At 43.2% G+C, this 20,288-nt stretch overlaps 1 protein-coding gene across 3 annotated transcripts; it reads right to left on the minus strand.

Moving 5' to 3' along the window:
- Positions 1-11: 11 nt before the first annotated feature.
- On the minus strand, positions 12-7,223 carry hmox2b (heme oxygenase 2b). Of its 3 annotated transcripts, none has more exons than XM_048245447.1 (7): positions 7,147-7,223; positions 5,994-6,049; positions 5,103-5,199; positions 4,642-4,759; positions 3,253-3,744; positions 2,433-2,556; positions 12-1,956 (listed from the first exon to the last, which is right to left on the minus strand). In XM_048245447.1, exons 3-7 carry the CDS (start codon positions 5,168-5,170, stop codon positions 1,829-1,831), a joined length of 930 nt encoding a protein of 309 aa, XP_048101404.1. In that variant the 5' UTR covers positions 5,171-5,199; positions 5,994-6,049; positions 7,147-7,223; the 3' UTR covers positions 12-1,828. The 3 variants fall into 3 exon arrangements, with proteins under 3 accessions (XP_048101404.1, XP_048101405.1, XP_048101406.1); XM_048245448.1 differs by lacking the exon at positions 7,147-7,223 and adding an exon at positions 6,873-7,127; XM_048245449.1 differs by lacking the exon at positions 7,147-7,223 and adding an exon at positions 6,759-6,815.
- Between the last annotated feature and the right edge of the window lie 13,065 nt (positions 7,224-20,288).

A 20,288-nucleotide genomic window follows, 5' to 3' on the forward strand; every position in this document is an offset into this window, starting at 1 on the left:
GACAGACAATGGACTCTTAGCACAGTTTATTTCACAAGTATACTGATAGCTAGCTAACTGTTAGCTAGCATTAAACTGGCATTAACTTTGTCACTGATGATGCTGGATAGATTGCACAATTTGGATGGATTAGATTATTGAACAGCAGCTCAACCGTTCTCAAGCAGGCACACATACAGCAGGTCATATGTAAATTGTTTCAATCTGACAATGAATCCTAATGCTGTGGCACTAGGGAATGTGGTTTTACTTATGCGCCTTATTTGCTGGCCTGTGCAATGGAGGCAAACAATGTGTTTCTTCACAAACCACAGTTGTTATGAAGCTGACTGTGATACAAGCATTCTTCAGTCTTGATGAATTGCTATATTTAATACTGATGGAGTTCATGGGCTCTGTCTGCCCTTGGACGGTCCACACTGTTCCCAAAATTCTAAGATACGTGCTAGCATTAAGTAACCAATGTGCACAACACGTTGTCATACCAAAGCTTTGAACCAATGAAAAATGCAATGCTGTTCCACAGCTTGGCCTAAGGTTTGAAATTAAAGAAACAAGGACTTAATCTAAATTTGCATCTAACATACCATAACTAATGCCATAATACATTGCAACTGGTATTCTTAGCAGCTAGTGCTGCACCTTCAAAATCATTCACACAAGTTATTGCTAAGGCAAAGACCCCACATGCAGACTATTAACTGCTGTGGACAAGACAAAAAAGCCAACCATAGCCTTAGCAGTATTTCAAGCCACACATTCTACCTGTCTATGCAACTGCCTGGCAGGACTACTGAATGATTTCCTAATTAAGTACTTAACTAATGTATGGCAGTATCTTACTTTATTGTGCTGGGGCCCATTTTTAACTGCATACCAGTATATATTTGCATTCAAGTGACCTCTGAATCTAATTAGTAGGTATAAAACCACCAACAATGCAAAGTTAGTTTCATTAACCTTATATGAGGTATCATTATGGCATAGTCAGGGGTTTAACCAGTAGACCAACCATTGGTCAATAAATTGAACATGTTATCAAATGACAACGTAAGGAATACAGACATTGCTTCAATTAATTAAGAAGGTAACTGACTTAACTGAGTTGTGGTGAATGGACGCTTGACTCACACCCAAGAGTGGGAGCCTTGGAGTGACTGATACAAGTGCAATCCTGCAGCTCGGCAGGGAGGGATGAGGCGTTCATCTACTTATTGCAGATGACAGATGATACGACCTGTCTAAAAATTATTCTTAACTTGTGCATCAAATTGATATAGGGTTGCAAGGAACATAACACCATCAAACTCCATCCCATGGCCTCTTCAATAGCCAGTTCACAAACCAAAATCATACTTGTGTTGTGTGTATTTACATTACAGCAAATTTCAACTCATCACTTTGTCCGTTGTCATTCTCAGTAATGATGTTTTATACCCATTCACTTCCCACTTCTGGCCAGACAACAATCCATTATCCACCCAAGATTGTTGTTTTTTTTTGTTTGTTTGTTTAACCGTATACAACACTGATTTGTGGCAAGAGTACAATGAGCGTCCTCCATGTGGACACTGGGAGATAATAGTAGAGTGGTAGGGCAGAACAGCACACTCAATGATGCAAGTTCACAGGACGGACCTCGGGGAACTAAAGGACTTAGAGAAGAGCAAGAGATGATTTGGAGGAGAGGAAGTCATCCATAAAGGGGTGTGGGGGGGATTTCATCTCAACTGAGCTGCCAGCCCCTACTCTTCCTGCCCTTCTGCAATCTTCATTGAAAAGCTCTTCTCCCAATTCCCTGCAGCATTCCTACTTGGTATAGATGGGATCACATGAGGTACCAGGCTGCCAATCCGGCCAAAGCAGCAACCCAGGCCGCCAGTAGGACCTGGCCGGTTGGATGTCGGAGGACGGACATGGCCATCTGACAGGCGTACGCTGACCCACCACTGGCCGCTGAGGAAAAAATAAACAGATCAGATTCACAACTTCAGTTCACTAACACAATGCATTCAAACACCCAGTATAGAATCTGTATGATACTATTTCTACTAATGCCAAACCTGTCCACCACCTCCCTACTATGGCCACGTCACTGGCAGAAGAATTTAAACTTGTAGAAAACACACAAGATGCTATTATTTTCTTGATTTATCATTTAATTCCATATATCATTTGTTTGTTCTTTCAAGGCTACCATGACATCTCTACTGTGACAAGCAAATCATCATTTGTTACATTATCAATAGACAACAAATTCCAACACACTAAATCAGACAATCAAGTGTCAGAACTGAGTTGCCATTAATAAGCACATCATCATTGGTAAATCCCTTTTCTGCCCTGTAGGCTCTGTAGATTTTAGTAGTGTGACCAACTGTCTTTCATCAGGTTACAGACCAGTTTGTTTAGCTGTCTACGTCCATACTTACCCATTTTAGCAGCATAGTAGGGGCATTTATTTATGTCTCCATCCATAGCTCCGTGAGCGGGCATGCCTGCGTCCATCACCTCATCCTTCAAAGTTTTCCCAATTTCTTCCATCTCCTCAAACACCTATGCACACAAATGTTCGCACAGAGAGAGAAGCACACAGACTTATACTACAGACTTATATTATATCTAATTCTGAAATTAGACCATCCGAAAAAACTTTACATCTACTTTAGTCAAGTTCACTGTAATCTGATTTTATCTTCTCATGGGATATTTGGTAGGCCATATTTGTAACAATGATTTCCAAGCCATTAATTTACCAACTTTTTCAAACACTAGGCCTATTTCAAGGCAGGGATGCAAACACGTGTGGTGAAAAAAGAGAGTAACATGACCGCTTAGTTGCGTGTTAAAACTTCAAGCTGAAGTAGATCTACTGCGGAGGTAAGATAAGTAGGTAGGCCTAGCCTAGTGGTGCAATAACGGAGTGAGTGTAGCCTATATTTTCTTAGCTGAGTGACAGAAGCACCGGACATTTGACCAGCAGGCCCATATGGGAAACATTGCTCTGGTTCATCTAGTAGCCTGTGGTAGATGACATGAAAAACGCAACTCGCAGAAAAGCACGCTGTTGCATCCCTGACAGAGCCTCTCAGACCAACACCCCCACCCCCGAAAAAAAAACTAAAAAACTCTTCGGATCTGCATGATTTACATAAGTCACCCAAATTGACGTGAATTAAACGAGGGGCCGAGAAGCGAGCTGTTTGCATTCCTGTCAAGGCCACTGTATACACTGTATAAACTGTCTGTTACCTCAATGTTGAAGTGGAAGGCATGAACAGCCTCCTGCACTATCTTCTCCTTGGTAGCAGCATCTAGGTCAAGCTCATTCATCCGGCTACGATACAGCTGTTTGAAGGCCTTGGCACTGTGGATCCCTTCAAAGTGGTAGAACTCCAGCCCTTCCCCTGTGGCTGGCAACTTCAGCGCCCGCTGTGCCACTTTCTTGAGCACCTGCCCACCTGACAGGTCACCCATGTAGCGGGTATATGAGTGGGCTACCAGCAGAACAGGGTCTGACTGGCCCACCTCGTGGATGCGGTCCACATAGTGCTGTGCGGCAGGGGAGCAGCTGACCACGTTCTGCCAGTCTGGACCATAGAAGTACTCCAGATCCCTGGCCAAGGCTTCATGCCGGTGCAGCTCTGTGGGGAAGTAAAGTGGAGCAAACTGGGGATGGTCTTTGTTCTTCTCGATCTCCTCTTCCAGGGCTGTGTAAGTGAAATACAAGGCAACTGCCCCCAGCTGTAAGGAAAACACATGATCAGACGTCAGGGTTTACCATCAGGAAGAAAGATTGCTGCCGCTTCCGAAACTGTTTCTATTAGTGGCTAGACAGCTGACCTGTTGTGTAAGAGCATGACAGACACTGACAGCTCTTATTACTCCCTTATACACTATGTAAACAGAGTGTCATAGCAAACATATAACAAAAGAATGGTCATATTACTAGTGAATTGCTTGTTTAAACCTGAACTGATCAACTCATGTCATTATCTGAAAATGTCAAATGTCCCAAACTCAAATTTACTTGATTTATTTTATTTTATTGATCTGATGAAAGGTAATAAGGCAAAGGCGAGTGGGATTTAGAAGACAGGGTAGTCAAGATATATTTAGATTTATAAAGTATTGGTGATCTGAGGCTCACTTCACAGGTGGCCCAAACTCCCACAATGCTTTCAATCATGAATCATGCAAATATTAATGAGGGCAAAGTGGTGCCCCCCCCCCTAACAAAGTGCACATTTGGTGCATTTGTGCATCCTTTGCTCGATAAAACTTCTACATATAACACAAATAGAATAGAGTGCCTGCCAGGAACATACATTGGTCAAACAAACGCAGCACAAACACAAAGCCAGACAGTTGAAGCCGGGTCGACACTGTGCCGTTTTTTTTTTTTTGCATTCGATGTGGTAAATCAGACTGTATGTTAAATCGGATCGGAACTGGAATATTCATTGGTACGTCTTCTAATTGGTTCTTAGACAGCCTTTGCATAGAGAAATAGGCCAACATGTCTATAGATCACAGGCACCCAACTCATTTCAGATCAGCTTATGCATCTCTAGAAGGAATTTCAAGTCAATACAGTGTGGACTGACAACAGATCAAGCTGCCGGTGTCAGTAAGGCAGACCTTAAAGAGCTCTTTGCGAATCCGGCCTCTCAGGAAATCTTTGACAAACTGGTTGTTCTCTGCTTTCTCATGGATATCCTTGGTGCCTGCAGCCAGCAGCTCAGACAGGTCATCTGGCCTGTAGTAGAAAAGGAAAAGTAAGATTATTTGCCCACAATACTGTTTGAAGGAACACACCAACCTTTTATGAAATTAGGTTATTTGCCATGCATCACAGAGTTACATAAGAGGATACATACTTCTCTGTGCCTGCAATAACCCTGTCTGACACTGTTAGCCTAGCTTAGCACAATTCAATGGACGTGGGTTAGACCAGTTAGCCTATATCTAGCCTACTGGGCGTCATTTTGGATCAAATGTTGTAACATGGCACCATCACATCTTATGTTATTTGGTAACTAACTAGGCCTTGCAAATATGTACAATTGTGCAAAGGGATCTTTGTGATTGGAAGGCAGTACCTGACATCGTCCTCCTCCTTCTTGTCATAAGCTACTCCAGTTCCGTTTCCCACCTTCTCAGTCGCCATCTTTCATTCAACCACAGGCTACACTTATTCTGAAAATGTGAACAGGAGATCTTATTCAGTTACACCAGTTTGGGAAATTCATTCAAGGATGCATTCGACATTATCCAACCCATGATAAATTATCACCTGTACTATTGCACCACTAGCCACAGTATGGGAACTGTGTCAATGTCATGATATGCTCCTTTAATGTTTTTCAGGTAAGAACTAAATATTAAATAAGTTAAATATAAGAACTAAATAAGTTCTTTAGGTCATGACACTCAACATAAGCATAATACATATTTCATGACTGATATCTGAAGCATCCATACGTTGTTTCAATTAATCATAATTCATGCCAACTTGAAAAACAGTTTTATTTTTTTAGAGTGCACTGGAAGATATTTTCTGTTGTTTCTGCACCATTTCCGCCCCAGTCACAGAGTAGTTGGAGGAAGACTTCTGATGTATTACTACAAACATGGAACAGTAAGTTCCCGAGGATAAACAAACCAGGACGCTGTGAGAATACCATAGGTTCTCATTGTTCGCATATACACAAACGTTACAGATACATAATGTCCATTCATCAGGATATAGTTTATTTATATTTGTACAGTTATATTCATATAAACTGTACTCTGCAAGTCTGTATTTACCATAAACCTCCCACAGGAATCACTAAGTTATCCTCATGAGGTAACTGTAAAGTGAATGTATCTGCATTTCCAGGCAAGTTCCAGAGAAAAACTTGAATGCGTTATTGTGGCTTTATAACAACAGCAACATCAAACTCATAAAATAGCCTGAAAAATCACAGAGCATAACAGATTCTGTTTACCTTCAATTCTGTAGAGGTTGTGTTGTGTGGGAGTTCTGACCTTCTCCAGGCACGTACTGTTGATGCAAGGAAATGTGAACATGTGACTAGCAGGGAGATGAAAACGAAAAACTAGTCTGGCCTATCAGCAACTGGCTAAGAGCATGACAACATAGCACATGACAGAACACTCGCATTATACACTCTTTTAACTTGTCAACAATTCTATGTTTACCACGAGTGTACATGAAATGTTTTGTCAACAAAACAATAGTTTCACCTCACTGGATCTGTCTACCGAGCCACCAAGTTGATTTACGGTTTGGCGAACATGTATTCTCGAATAATTCGCAGCTGTACCAAGTTAAACATTGCCATCACTGCCATATACTGCCTTACTGGCGAAGTGTTGAATATCGTTGCCCTGGTGGTTGTTGGGCTGTTTTCTAATAGCAGGCCTACTAGCTAACCAAAGCTTCAGAGCATTCATCACAGCTGGGGAGACCTACGCAGACTGCCAGAACTGTTATTGCACTGTTTAAAGATAAAAGTTTGTCCATGATGAGGGTTTAGTAGCTTTAGTTAAGTCTAACTTAATTTCTACAAACGTCATTTGCCGTTGGAAAGATAATGTTAACGTTTGTCCAGTACAATTTACCTCTGGGACTAACCCCAGTTTAGATGACTAGCTTCTAATGTTTAACGTTAACGTTAGATTACTTTTTAACGTTAAAATGAGCTCAATCTGAAGTAAGATTAGTCAGAAAGTTAGCTAAACTAACATACCTGTACTGTCCGTAGTTAAGTAACGACAACAGTATCTGTGTACCTAAATAGTAACTCGTTTAAAATGGAACGTCAACAATGTAGATCTAAACAAACAACAAAGGCACTGCTAACCTTGCAGACTCTGATAGCTGATTCTCTGTAACATTTAGCAAGAGGCGCCTTAGCTAGCTAGCTAGCTGACAGGCTAATGTTTGTTAGTTGCTTCACAAATGTCTTGGGAAAAACTAATGCTCTGCCAACAGGGTTATAACCATGCAATAACAAAGAAGTATCAAAACATCTAACTACTGATGATTAAACTTTATAATCACATCAAAATCGTTTAAAATATTAGATAGATATAGTAATGTTATATCATATGACAAGCTGGAAAAAAGGCACAAACCCTTTTGACATTTGCCGCAGTACGAGCAAATAACAACTTGCTAAGAAGCTCCCTTCCGGTCTCTATTTACCGATGGGAGACAGGAACATTTCAAAATAAAAGCTTGCTAGCACAGTAGCTCACTGATGGAAGGTACCCAGATAGCAAGAGGCTGGCGGACCACTGTCGGTCCATTGGGGGCATAGCTGGCGGTCCGCTGGCATTTAGCTCATCGGTTCTCTGGCGGTCCACTGGCGGGTCGCAGACAAATTGCCCAATATTTTGCCACTATTAGTCTAAACTCTAGTTATACAACCCCAAAACAGAAAAAGTCGACGTTGTGTAAAATGTGAATAAAAACAGAATGTAATAATCTGCAAATCTCTTAAACTCATATTTAGTTGCAAAAAGGACACAGGACAACATATCAAATGTTGAAAATGACAAATTTGACTATTTCATGGAAAATATTATGTTAATTTTGAATATGATACCAGCAACATGTTTCAAAAAAAGTTGGGATGGGGGTAACAAAATGCTGGAAAGTTGTGTAGCCTAATGATAAAGAAAACAAAAGGAAAATTGTTTCACAACTAATTAGGGTAGGCTAACTGGCAACACCATTGGGTATGAAAAAGAGCATCCCAGAGAGGCAGGGTCTCTTAGAAGTAAAGATGTAGGGTATTCATCACTCTGTGTAAACCTGTGTGCACAAATGATGAAACAATGTCATTTTAATGCTTCTTAACATGAAATTGTGACGTATTTAGGGAGTAATCTTTGCAAACCGGGGAAATAGCTGAAAAACAAATTGGATGGCCGTGGTCTTTTCGACCTCAGATGGCATTGCATCAACACCAGACCTGTCTCCAGACCTATCATTGTATGGGCTCAGGTCAGGAAAACCTCTGATAACCATTGTCTATGTGCCCAGTTTGATACTCAATTCAAAAACTGCAGCCAAAATTGTAACATCTAAAATTGTATTGAGACATGATCCAGAAAATACCACCCTCTTATCTGGGCCTGAGCTTGTTTAAAATGGACTGAGGCAACGTGGAAAAAGGTCCTGTGGTTAGACCAATCAAAGTTTGCCATTCTTTTTGGAAATCATGGACTCATCTGGGCTAAAGAGAGGGCCTATCCAATTATCCAACCTTTCCAACTTGTTTTAGTGCTCAGGTCGAAACCCAACATCTATGACAGTGTGGAGGAGCATTAATGCCTACAGCATGGGCATCTTGCACATTTGGCAAAGCACAATCAATTCTGAATGATGTATACAGGTTTTGAGCAACATATGCCATCCAGGCAATGTCTTTTTCAGGGACAACCTTGAATATTTTAGGAAAACAATGCCAAAATGAATTCTACACATATTTAAATAGTATTTCTCTATAGAGGAAGATTCCAGGTGCTAAGATGGCCTGTCTGCAGTCCAGATTTGTCAAATTAGGTGCATAATGGAATGAAAAGCATGACTAAGAATACCCCATACCGTTGAGCAACTGAAATCCTATATCGGGGAGTAATGGGACAACATTTCATTATCAAAATGATAAATTTAGCAAATGGTCTCCTCAGTTCCTAAACATTTACAGAATTGTGTTAAATGAAGAGGTGAAGCAGCACAGTGGTAAACATGTTTCCGTCCCAACTTTTTTTGAAACATGTTGCTGGCATCAAATTCAAAATTAACATATACTTTCCATGAAATAGTCCAAATTTTAATTTTCAACATTTGATATGTTGTCTATGTCCTTTTTGCTGCTAAATATGGGTTTACGAGACTTGTATATTATGACATTCTGTTTTTATTTGCATTTTTCACAATGTCCCAACTTTTTCTGTTTTGGGGTTGTACTCCATATATTATTTTATTAACTTTTCTTAATATTCATGACAAGTTAAGTTTAAGGAGATGGTGGTCCAACGGCGGACCACAAGTGGAACGCCACCGGCGGCATACCACCAGGCGGTCCTCTATCTGCCAATCTGATTTTGCTATCTGGGTAGTTAGGTGACCCAATGATAAAACATAGTGGCTTTTAATTCATTTATTATATTTCCTTACATAAATATACTAATTTATAAGTTAATATTTATAATATATAATTTATAATATTTATTTAGGATTTTCTGTTTGTCTTGGTGATAGTGGTGAACAAATACATCAACCACATATAGGCCTAGTGTAGAAATCTCAACCTCATATATATATATATATATTTTTTTTCTCTCCTTATAGATGCGGACATATAAGAGAAAAACTAACCGTGCCGCTTACACAGAGCAAGCTCTACAACAGGGGTCTCAAACTCCCGGCCCGCGGGCCAAATCCGGCCCGCGACGTATGTCAAAATAATAATGTAATCCGGCCCTTGAGGGTATTTTTAATTGGGACAATTAAATGATTAAAATAGACGATAGATCCAAGTACGGTGACAAATCCCATTTGTACTCTCCTCCACTATTTGCTAGACATCGAGAGCTTGATTCAAATCCAAAATCGCTGCACACAGTTTTCAGGAAATACTTGTATTATTACACGCGAGAAACACGAAGACGTGCATTTGTAATGATGCGGAAGCGATGCAGGCCATAGTTTTGCACAAATTGAAGCAGAAATAGGCCTACACCAAATGTTGAAAAACGTTCTCGTGTGATGAAGTCTTAGGTAGGCTATGTTATTCACCTATTCTGATTCTGAAGGAGAATATCCTTTTGGAGATTATGATCGATCGTCTATTGACAGTGATAGTCACGGTACGTCTGTGAATGGAGGTGCGTCTTTGCGTGTATACGACTGTGTCCACTAAGCATACCATGCTTATTTCGACCTTCTGCCCAACATAGCTCGGAGGTTGCAGTGGTAATCGTGATGATAGTGTCTATAATGAACGTGGTACAGACAGCAGGGCTAGTAGATAGGGCTCTGAAGAACCCTCGATAGGAACTGATTTGACCAGGTTTATTGTAGGCCTTGTGATTATAGGCCAGTAATAGTTTACTATTGTTGGTATCCCAACACATCTACATCTGGTCTACATCTGAGGTGTTTTCCTGTTAATTTGTTTTCTGGGTAATATGACAAAAAAGAAAGTAAACCTGCTCAAATATGTTCATCCAGTATTTACTGAAAGGTGCATAATTTGAGGTGCTTGCCATCCAATGGCAAATTAGATGGGTAAATGTACCCCCTTCATAAACTTTTGTTTATACTCAAAGATTTTTACATTTACAGTAGGACTTTATCTCTGACCACTTTCAAGCCATGGCCTTTTGACATTTTGATATAAAAATCCAATGGTGTTGCTTTCTTAACCCTGACGCCTATTGCCAGGTTTAAAAAAGTTATGAGAGGAAATATTTTTATTTGAGGCCGATGATGATGACAGAGTGTCCCTCGTCGCCTCAGAGAGCTGCTCGCTGGAGCAGCAGGGCCCGGTTGAGAGCACGGGGGATGATGCTCCACCAGAGTCTGCCCCCCTCTCCCGAGAGCTGGCCACCGTTCTGGAGCACGCCACTAAGTTGCTCGGCATTCAGTGGCCGGAGCAGCCGGAGCGCCAGGGCTCCTTAATGGACGGCTCTTTCTATGAGCACCGGCCAGAGAAGAGGTCCCGCCCCCTCCCAGCCTTCCCCGATTTTCTGATGGAGGTTCAGAAATCTTGGGGGAAGCCGTATTCAGCCCAGTCCCCGGTACAGGGCTTCGGCCCTTTCTCTGCCCTAGATGGGGCGGAGGACCAGGGGCTGGCTCACCTCCCTGAGGTGGAGGAGACGCTGGCGGCGTATCTTTGCCCCCAGGGAGCATCGGCCCGGGGACCGCCGGCACTGCCATCCAAGCCCTGTCGGGTTACGGCTGGCCAGGCATCCAAAGCGTATGCCTGTGTAGGGCAGGCTTGCCGGGCTGGAGCTGCTCTTCGATAGGAATGCAACCACTTGGGGCGCTGGTTTTCACTTTCCCTCCCTATGGAGAGGGCATTGTTTGGGCTTTCAACGATGGATGTAAGGAGGCTGGCCTATGACCTGGCACAGAAATTAGGCTTGAACCATTGTTTTAATTTAGAGCGCAAGATGGCAGGGAAAGACCGGTTCTATGAAGACAAGGAACCCTGTCTGTCAGGACTCCAGAGGCGATAAGCATATGGTGGGGTTCAACAGACCGAAGGTGGACCTGTTCTTCCATATTTATGAGGACGAACTCCATAGGCTAGGCGAAAACGTTGACCCCACCCGTCTGTGGAATATGGATGAGGTGGGTGTCCAGAACGTACAGAAGCCAAACAAAATTGTTGTTACAAAGGGGAAGAGGCAGGTGGCAAGAGTCACAAGCGCAGAAAGCTTTACTGTCACTGCTGCCTGTTCCATGAACGCCACTGAGCAGTTTGTACCACCACTGTTCATTTTTCCAATAAAAAGAATGAATGAGCGCCTGCTGTATGGTGTCCCAGCAGGATCGATTGGTGAAACTACTGACTCAGGGTGGATGGACAGCACACTGTTTCATCAGTTGCTGAGACATTTTTGTGACACCATTGGATGCACTCCTCAGAGGCCTCATATTTTGATACTGAATGGCCACAACTCGCATAAGACCCTCGAGGCCGTGTTGCTTGCGAGAGAGCGTGGGGTGATAATGATTACCATCCCACCCCACTGCAACCACAAGATGCAGCCATTAGACCGCACCTTTTTCAAGTCTTTTAAATCAAAATAGAACACAGCTGCAGATAACTGGATGACCTTTCACCCAGGACAACAAATTGATATTCATGCTGTGTGTGGTGTTTTCGATAAAGCGTCTGTGGGGAAGGTCCAAAAGGATTTCAAGGCCTGTGAGATGTGGCCTGTTGACAAGACCGTCTACAAAGATGAAGACTGTGAAGGAGCCGAAGTAACTGAGGAGCCAGATCCAGCCCCCGAGGACAGCAGGGAGATTGAGGAGGAGATAAGTGTTGGTAAACAATTACAACTACTATTACTATAAGGCTAGTGTCATCGTCATCTTCATCATCACTAAATGATGTGTGTGTGTGTGTGTTCTCTCTTGACAGACCCCAGTGGATCATCCGTGGTCCCCAGCGCCCACTCCCAACCACAACCTGCAACAAGTCTCCAGAGGCCAGCTGAACATGGTAAGAAAAACGATGTATTCTTAAAAAGCTTACTATAAATAACCTTTCAGTCACTTGAAGACACTTTCCAGCTGGTCATTTAATTTATATTACAAAGCTTTTACATACCTCTATTCAGTGTTGTGCCTGAAAGTTCATGAACTCGTTCATATTTTGGGCGAACATGAACTGAACGTACTGTATTACTGCCTGATGAATGTTACTGTGAACTCGTTCATTCTGGTGTCTGTGAACTGCATGCTCTCTCAGTTTAACTTCCTTCGATAGGGTGCCAGATTTCTATAGAGCCTTCCAGGCGAAAACCCGGCTAATAAGTAGCGGAAAAAACACCCGGTCTGGCAAGGCCAGCCACCAGCGTCGCACCGCCGCATGCGTCATCAAAACAAAAGCATCATGTAGGCCAGCATTTCTCTATGGGCCGCAGTCCGCAAAGTGGACACTGCTGGTCTGCAGAGTGAAATTATTCCCGGAGCTTCATCTGATAATTTGCTGCGCAATTGATCAAGGAATGGCGGACCGACAGAAAAAGAAAACAAATGTTTCTGCAATCAGTAGGAAATACTTGCTAATTTGGTGTCATCAAACATAGAGGCATACAATTAAGTCGTGGTATGAGCGTTTATTCTATATGGGCTCTGGTAATAATTGTGAAAAATAATAGCTCGCAGCAACATATGAAAAAAAGAACTATGAACTAGTTCATTTTTTGGAACTGTGAACTTAGTTCAAAATTTGGAATATTGAACTATGAACTGAACTAGTTAATTTTAAAATCTAGAAATTACATTTGCTGCCAGGGCTAGTCTAGCAACTCTCCGTTGGCTTGTGAGCTTGAAAACTGAAACTTCTATCAGGCCAATCAAATAGTGCATAGAGTCGTTAGGCGGGCTTAACATAATGATTTATGGCAGAGTTGCAACGGTTTGGCTTGAATTCCCTGCTAATTGAAAACAAATAAGATAATGTTGCTGTTGGCGAACAGTGTGACACGAGTTAAGCTTTTATTAAGTTGGCAAAAGTTTGAACTAGCCAACTAGCTCCGCTGGTGGGAAACGCATGGGACTCATAGCACTGTCCTATTGCGTGCAGAGGGAATTTGAAAGACAACCGATTATCCCGCCCCTCGGACTGAGCACTGCGAACGGTGAGTGCCCAGACCCTACATTTTAATGTGGGTCTGGCTCGTCAGGCTAGCATTTTCCATATGGGGTCTTTGAAGCCATCTGTCTCCTTCTAGCCCAGCGTTTTTTTTGCAAATATAATCAACCTAAGCATGCTCAGATCACGTGATAGACGAGGCGCTGTTGCTCACCTGTCCATCATCGTAAAGCCCGATTTGATTGGTCCACCAGATTTGGGGCGAGCATAGTTGCTCCACAACGGAGCAATGCCAGACCGAACTTCCCGACCTCAAATGTTGTGGGCGGTTCTAAGTTCGGCTAGCACCCAGGCTAAAGGGGTTCCTTAACATAGGGAAGAATGGTGGAGTGCTCAGGTTTTGCTGCTGTGGCAGATTTTTTTTGAAGATGTCATGTGTTGCCAGGCAGCAGCCGAGAGATATATGTAGTAAAGTTCATGAAGAGTTCATGTGCAGCCAGGTGGCCAGGCAGAAGCTGGGGGAGGATGTCATGCATGTGCGTGAACGTGACACAGGCCTACTGGGGATTATTTAATAATTTTTGTGGCAGCTTGGTGAGCTCATCCACCAATATAATTTATTGAGTGTATACTGATTGGCTACAAGGGGGTCTGCCATTTACATAGGGGGCAGACACCCGGCCAGGGTTGGCCATACGAAAAAAGGAGGGTGTTTTGATAACATACAAAAACGTTCCCCAAGAGGAAAATCCTCAGAACGTGCGCACCTTCTCCCCAAGGCCTGGGTCATGGAGTCTCCGCTGCAGAGGACATCCATCATTCACAACTCCTGCCTGGCGACACTTAGTCTCTGTGCATTTTTTTCAGAGCTGTTCCCAGCAGGACTTGTGAATAAAAGGCCACAAGCGGCCACTTCTCATCTCAGACTGTTCTCCGCTGGTTTTTGTTCAGAGTGCTAAGTTAGAGTTAAAAGTTAGTGATTTTTTCCACGACACTGCCTTCTCTATGACACCATCTATCAACTGAGCAACTTCTCCAAGTCACTGCAGAGGTCAGTGTCAACCCTGGCTGAAGCTCAGAGCTGCCTTTCCTCCACTCTCTTCTCCAGTCATAGAAAAGTACAAGTCAAGGTATGTATCATATATCCTACAATTTATGATTTGATTTTAGGTTGTGTTGGTGTGTTTTTACCTCAGTATAAATAAATAATAATAATTAAAAAAAGATGCTCATCTATCTCTGCACAACTCTAGACCTTGGCCTAAACTGAGAGCAGTGCTGGACAGAGACACCTATGAGGGAGTCCTCCTGAAGCCTACTGATGCCGACCAGCATGACAAGGCAAAGAATGAGCTAATCGATTCTCTGTGCCGGTGCATCACTGCTAGATTTAGTGATGTAAACAGTGGTGTCCTGCAGGCTATGCGGCTGACCAGCTATGAGGCAGACGTTCAGGTTAGGAATTCAAATGTAATGAACAAATCTTTGCACATTTTATGTTTTAAGACAACTGCTTAACTTTATACTAATGTTTCCCTTTTGTTCTCAGATTTTGGTGATGAAGAGGTAGACAAACTCATCAGTTACTTCTGACCTCTTTTACTGTCTAGTCTTTTATAGTCTCAGTCTTTTCAGGAGGCGAATCAAACAGACATCACTATCGTTGGATGCACCTTCGAGCAATCCAGAATGGATGGTGGTCTCACAAGATACAATAAGGCAGATCATCAAGTTGCTTGATCCACAGGGTGTGGAAATGAGACTAGCCCATCGTCTGAGGCGGCACCAGTATACTACTACTAGGCCTATTCACGGTTATGACTTTATTCTTGTAGCCTAACATTATGACTTTATTCTCGTAATGTTACAACTTCATTCTCGTAACGTTACGACTTTAATCTCGAAGTATAACACTTTTTTTTTTTCGTGGCCCTAATACTCTTCCGTCCTCGAGTAATCGTATAATACGATTACAAACAATTATCGAGGAAAATTCTCTGACTCGAAGCTTTGTTTAATTCCTATCACTTGCGTTATGTGGCCTAGTGAGCTCAGGTATTATTGCTTCACACGGGCTGTTATTACTGACGCGCACACCACTTTCAACATTAAGTGGGTGAGATGACAGAGAGCCAAGAAACCGTCCGTAAAAGGCAGAGAATGTCCAAAGGTTTGGGATCATTTCAAACTTAGAAAAGAAGACAAGGTGCAATGTGTCTACTGCAAAGCAGAACTGGCGTAGGCTAGCACAACAGCGAACAATGATTCAACATCTGAGCCGAAAGCAGCTCTCCAAGCGTAGCCGACATAAGGCAACGTAAACACTGATGTTAGCTGATTTAATGTATTAGCTAGTTAGAATGTACGGTATTTGTAGCGGCTGTAGCCTAATGTCGTGAGTCGATACAATGTTAAGTTGTGGAAATTTTAACTAGTAAACTAATTTATGTAACATTACAAGTGAGCCAAATTCATCACACACAATATATTACAGCCCAAAATAACTGCATTACTTCAAGTGTCAAAACTGCAGTTTTCTGAGTATCAAAACAGTTTTGCAGTTTTTGAGGAAATATTAAAGTTGCAGGAAATACAGTATTTTGAACACTGAAAACTGGACACTGTATTGTACTGCCTACTGTACTTTCCTGCAGAAATGCAGTATTTTGGACATGAAGTACTGCACTGTATTATAGTATAACTACACTGTAAAAACTGCAGTTATTTTTTGTAAGGGAGGTTATTTGGTAGTATTGGTAAATGCTGCAGATGCACAAATCATTTACTTTAAAGTGACTAGGGCTAGTTTACAGCACAACATTTGTTGTACATATTAATAAATTGCACTTAATAACGCAAAATTATTTTTATCCGATTAATCGATGAAATAATTGCTAGAATACTCGATTCCAAAAAGAATCGATAGCTGCAGCCCTACTTGAAAGTGACATGAGTTGTCTCTCCCTGGTTGTGCCTGCACTACTGGACTTGAAGACCCACCTGTCAGACTTCTCCCTTGCTCATGCCAAGAGCTACAGGAATGTAGCTACACCGGAACAGAAGATGTCTGCAAACATGGATTTACGCTTCGGCTGTTTTCTGGATGTGTTGGCAAGCAAGTTCTCTTATTGTAACTGCTTGTTTTGTTGACACTAGTGTGTCAGCAGAGGCCTTGATTGACAATGATAAAGATGACATACAGAATTTCCCAAGTAAAACTGAAGAGTACATCATTGGCAGTGTACCAAGACATATGGCTGATGATGAGGACATTGAAAATGCAGAGGTCTCAGAGGCGCCTCTGCAAAAGCGGCCTAGTTCCAGTTTTTTTAGTGCCCATCGGCCATCAAGACCAAGGACCTCCAAGATCTCCATCAGACAAGAGGTCCAAAGATTCAAAGAAGCGTCCCATGCAAACCCAGAAGAATGAGGCATGGATTTCTGGTCTTCTCGGCCATTCGTGGGCGTCTCCCAGCGGAGCATCGCTCTCCGTCAGCGCAAATCACTTCGGGCACCCTGCTATAAGCGGGCGAAAATGCTTGAGCGCAAGGTACACTGTTAAGATCATTTATGTGCAGCTGCTGCAGCTGTCTGTTCCATGTCCCCCTGATCGCTCGCCCGTCGCACACCCCTCCCCAGCCAAGGAGGCTGGCGTCTGTAGTCACAACCTGCCTGTGAGCTACTCTCCCAAGCGGGGCTCCGGTTGAGAGGTTCTTGGAGGTGCACCAATAGGCAAGAGCTCTCCAGCATCCCCGATCCACTCGAACGCGCTTGTGTCTGTCCCTGACAGGATGTGCATGGAGCGCTGCAAACCATGCTTGGGGATCTCACATGTGGAGAAGGCCAAGGGGAACCGAATGCAAAGCCGCCACCATTAGCCCCAGAAGGCGTAGCGTAGGCATAGGCATAGTGTCTCAGCGAAAACTGCTGATGCAGCACTGAAGGCCTGTCCGACATGCCTGAGACATTTTCACGGTCTTGCCCACCGCTGTCACGGGTAGGAGGCGCTAGAGCCACACCCTTTAAATCTTTTAACCACCGCTGGTGAGCGTGCTGTACCCTTCAATAAAGCCAGAGACTAAACATTAGTATAAAAATATATTTATTGCTTTTAGGCTAAAAATGTGCTAGTCAGAGCCAAAGTCCACATGGCAGTCTGGGTAGTAGTCCTCAGATGGCAGCACACCAGTCTAGAGCTCCTGACCCCACCTCAGCCCTCCTTGGGGATTAATTGGGCGAAGGCTGGCAAATGGAAGGGTGCCCCATGTGGAATCCTGGTCCACCGTCTCAATCCTCTGTGGTAGGCTAGAAAACAGGCAGGGGCAACAGTGTTTGAGCGTCGATTATGCTATGCACAGCAATCCTCCCGCTGCTTAGGCCCATTTGAGATAACAGAAGTTTCTTATAATCACAATCACAGCATACGTGAAAAGCACAACATCCAATGCCCACTACCCCCACTAAATGGCTACTGAAGGTAGCGAAACTTGTATCAATCACCAGTATGAAAGGTAAACTTCATTTCACAGCAACCAATAAAAGCACTGCAAGTAAACGGCTTCAAATCAGCTGTTACTCGTCAGGGCGTTGGAACATGCAGGCAAGTCGCTACGACAGTATTTAAGCGACAAACACTTTAAACATCTATGTCCAATTTAGTCCAGGGGTGTGGCGCGAGTGCACCGCCACGAGAGAGGGGAGGAGAAGCAATAGGAGGGAGAGCAAAGACAATGGACGCCACAAGAATTAATCAACCATTTAAAAGCAATACGGTCAACGTTCAGGGAAACCCTGAGGTACAGGAGGCCTTTTACAGTCCAGGCCTTTTCGTGCACTGAAAAACCCAAGCCCAAAACCCGTGCACCAATCACCACCACCACATTTTCCTGCTACACACCTGTAAGCCATTGTAAACAATCTCCCGGCTAGGGAGCGGCCATCTTGGTGTTCCCCCAAAAGGGTCCCCCACGGAAGCTCAGTGTCAACCCATACTTAATTCCCCCCGCACTGTTCTTTCCCCATTTAGTCACCCTTTGACACCGCATCGATCTTCAGTCCCAGGTAGGGATTGTCTGCGCGGGCGTGAGTCGGCTCTTTGCCCAATTCACCTGGAAACCCAGTCGCTTGAGATGGCCAAGCGTCTCGGCTACATGCTGTTCCAGAAGGGCCCTGGAGTCTGCCAGTAAGACCCAGTCGTCCAGATAATTCAATATACGAATACCTCGCCTCCTGAGAGGGGCCAACGCCTACTGAACGACCTTGGTAGCCCAAAGCATAAGACCGAAAACTCCTACACCTCGTCCTCGAACACAAAGCGCAGGTATTTTCTGTGCCGAGGATGAATCGGAACATGAAAATATGTATTCTTCAAGTCTATCGTGACCATCTAATCTCCCTGTTGCACACTCTGAACAATGCGCTGCAGCGTCAGCATCTTGAACAGAATCTTTGATAAGTATGTGTTCAGTGGTCGGAGGTCTAGGATGGGCCGAAGGCTGCCATCCTTCTTGGGAACTAAAAAGGAGGCTTTGCTAACGTATTGTAACCTGTTGAAAGTGAACCACGATAGCCATCAGCACAAAGTTACATTGACATTACATACAGTACAACTTTGGCAGATTTTGACATTGGTTTAACAAAATTTATTACACGGCTCTTCACAAGGCAAGTAGAACGCTCCATTGACTTGAATGGGCTTTCCCAAAGTTCTACGGTAAAATATTTTCATGTAATTACCGCTGCAAACATATAATTACCGCTGTCAACGGCAACGGAGTTTGTGCTTCTACTTCAGGTATTTCATTAGCCTAGAAATCTAGACGCACCCTAGCGGTACATTTGCTGCCAGGGCTAGTCTAGCAATTCTCCGTTGGCTTGTGAGCTCGAAAAATTAAAGTTCTATCAGGCCAATCAAATCGTGTATGGAGTCGTTAGGCAGGCTTAACATAATGATTGATGAGTTGAGTTGCAACGTTTTGGCTTGAATTCCCTGCTACTTGAAAACAAATAAGATAATGTTGCTGTTGGCGAACAGTGTGACACGAGTTAAGCTTTTATTAAGTTGGCAAAAGTTTGAACTAGCCAACTAGCTCTGCTGGTGGGAAATGTATGGGACTCATAGCGCTGTCCTATTGCGTGCAGAGAGAATTTGAAAGACAACCGATTATCCCGCCGCTCGGACTGAGCACTACGAACGGTGAGTGCCCAGACCCTACATTTTAATGTGGGTCTGGCTCGTCAGGCTAGTATTTCATATCACTACGCAAGAAATGGAACTTCATTCAAAAGTGAAAGCAGACGGTTGATCAGCTGTGTTCTAAAGAATGTTTGATTCAAGTTCAACGTGTGTTGTTGCGAACTATGTTTCTCAGCAAATGCCACGACGAACAGTAACAAATAGGCTAGGCTATGTAGGCTAAAGTCATATTGTGGGAAGTTTATTATTTCGTTTTGGCAAGTAGCCGTGTAATAAGCGGGATAATGTATAGAACGTCTGTAATTATTGGGAAAATAAGTCCCTTCAGGGCGCTGCGCGTCGGAGTCCGGTTTGCCCTGTCGGGACTTATTTTCCCAATAATGACCGGCGTTCTATACATTACCCCTTACCTATTTCAATGACTGCAGCACTGTGTGGGTTACTACACTAACCACCATGTTAACAAGTAACAGTATTTGATTTAGTACAATTTATTCATATCAAACATTGCAAGCTTACCTGATCGTATGGGTCCCAAGGGTCCAGAAATGAGATGTCTGGTGCAGTACGTTGGTCTACCACCCGATGATCTCACAGTCAACCAAAAATCGATTTTCAATCATATTTCCCAGTTATCTGTCGATGGCTTTTTTAACAACAGGTCGTTTCCCGGTCAACTCTTAATCAATGACTTTTCAACACATTGGCAATATCACCCGGTAACTCATATCAAT

Source organism: Alosa alosa, chromosome 6 (assembly GCF_017589495.1).
Source record: "Alosa alosa isolate M-15738 ecotype Scorff River chromosome 6, AALO_Geno_1.1, whole genome shotgun sequence".
Taxonomy (NCBI): Eukaryota; Metazoa; Chordata; class Actinopteri; order Clupeiformes; family Clupeidae; genus Alosa; species Alosa alosa.

Bases quoted from the DNA above. Each gene is read 5' to 3' on its own strand.
- hmox2b (XM_048245447.1), bottom strand. From the start codon at position 5,170: ATGGCGACTGAGAAGGTGGGAAACGGAACTGGAGTAGCTTATGACAAG. The intron at 2,557-3,252 runs GTAACAGACAGT...TTGTGTGCATAG, and splicing joins CCTTCCACTTCAACATTGAG to GTGTTTGAGGAGATGGAAGA. The intron at 1,957-2,432 runs GTAAGTATGGAC...TTTTTTCCTCAG, and splicing joins CTACTATGCTGCTAAAATGG to CGGCCAGTGGTGGGTCAGCG.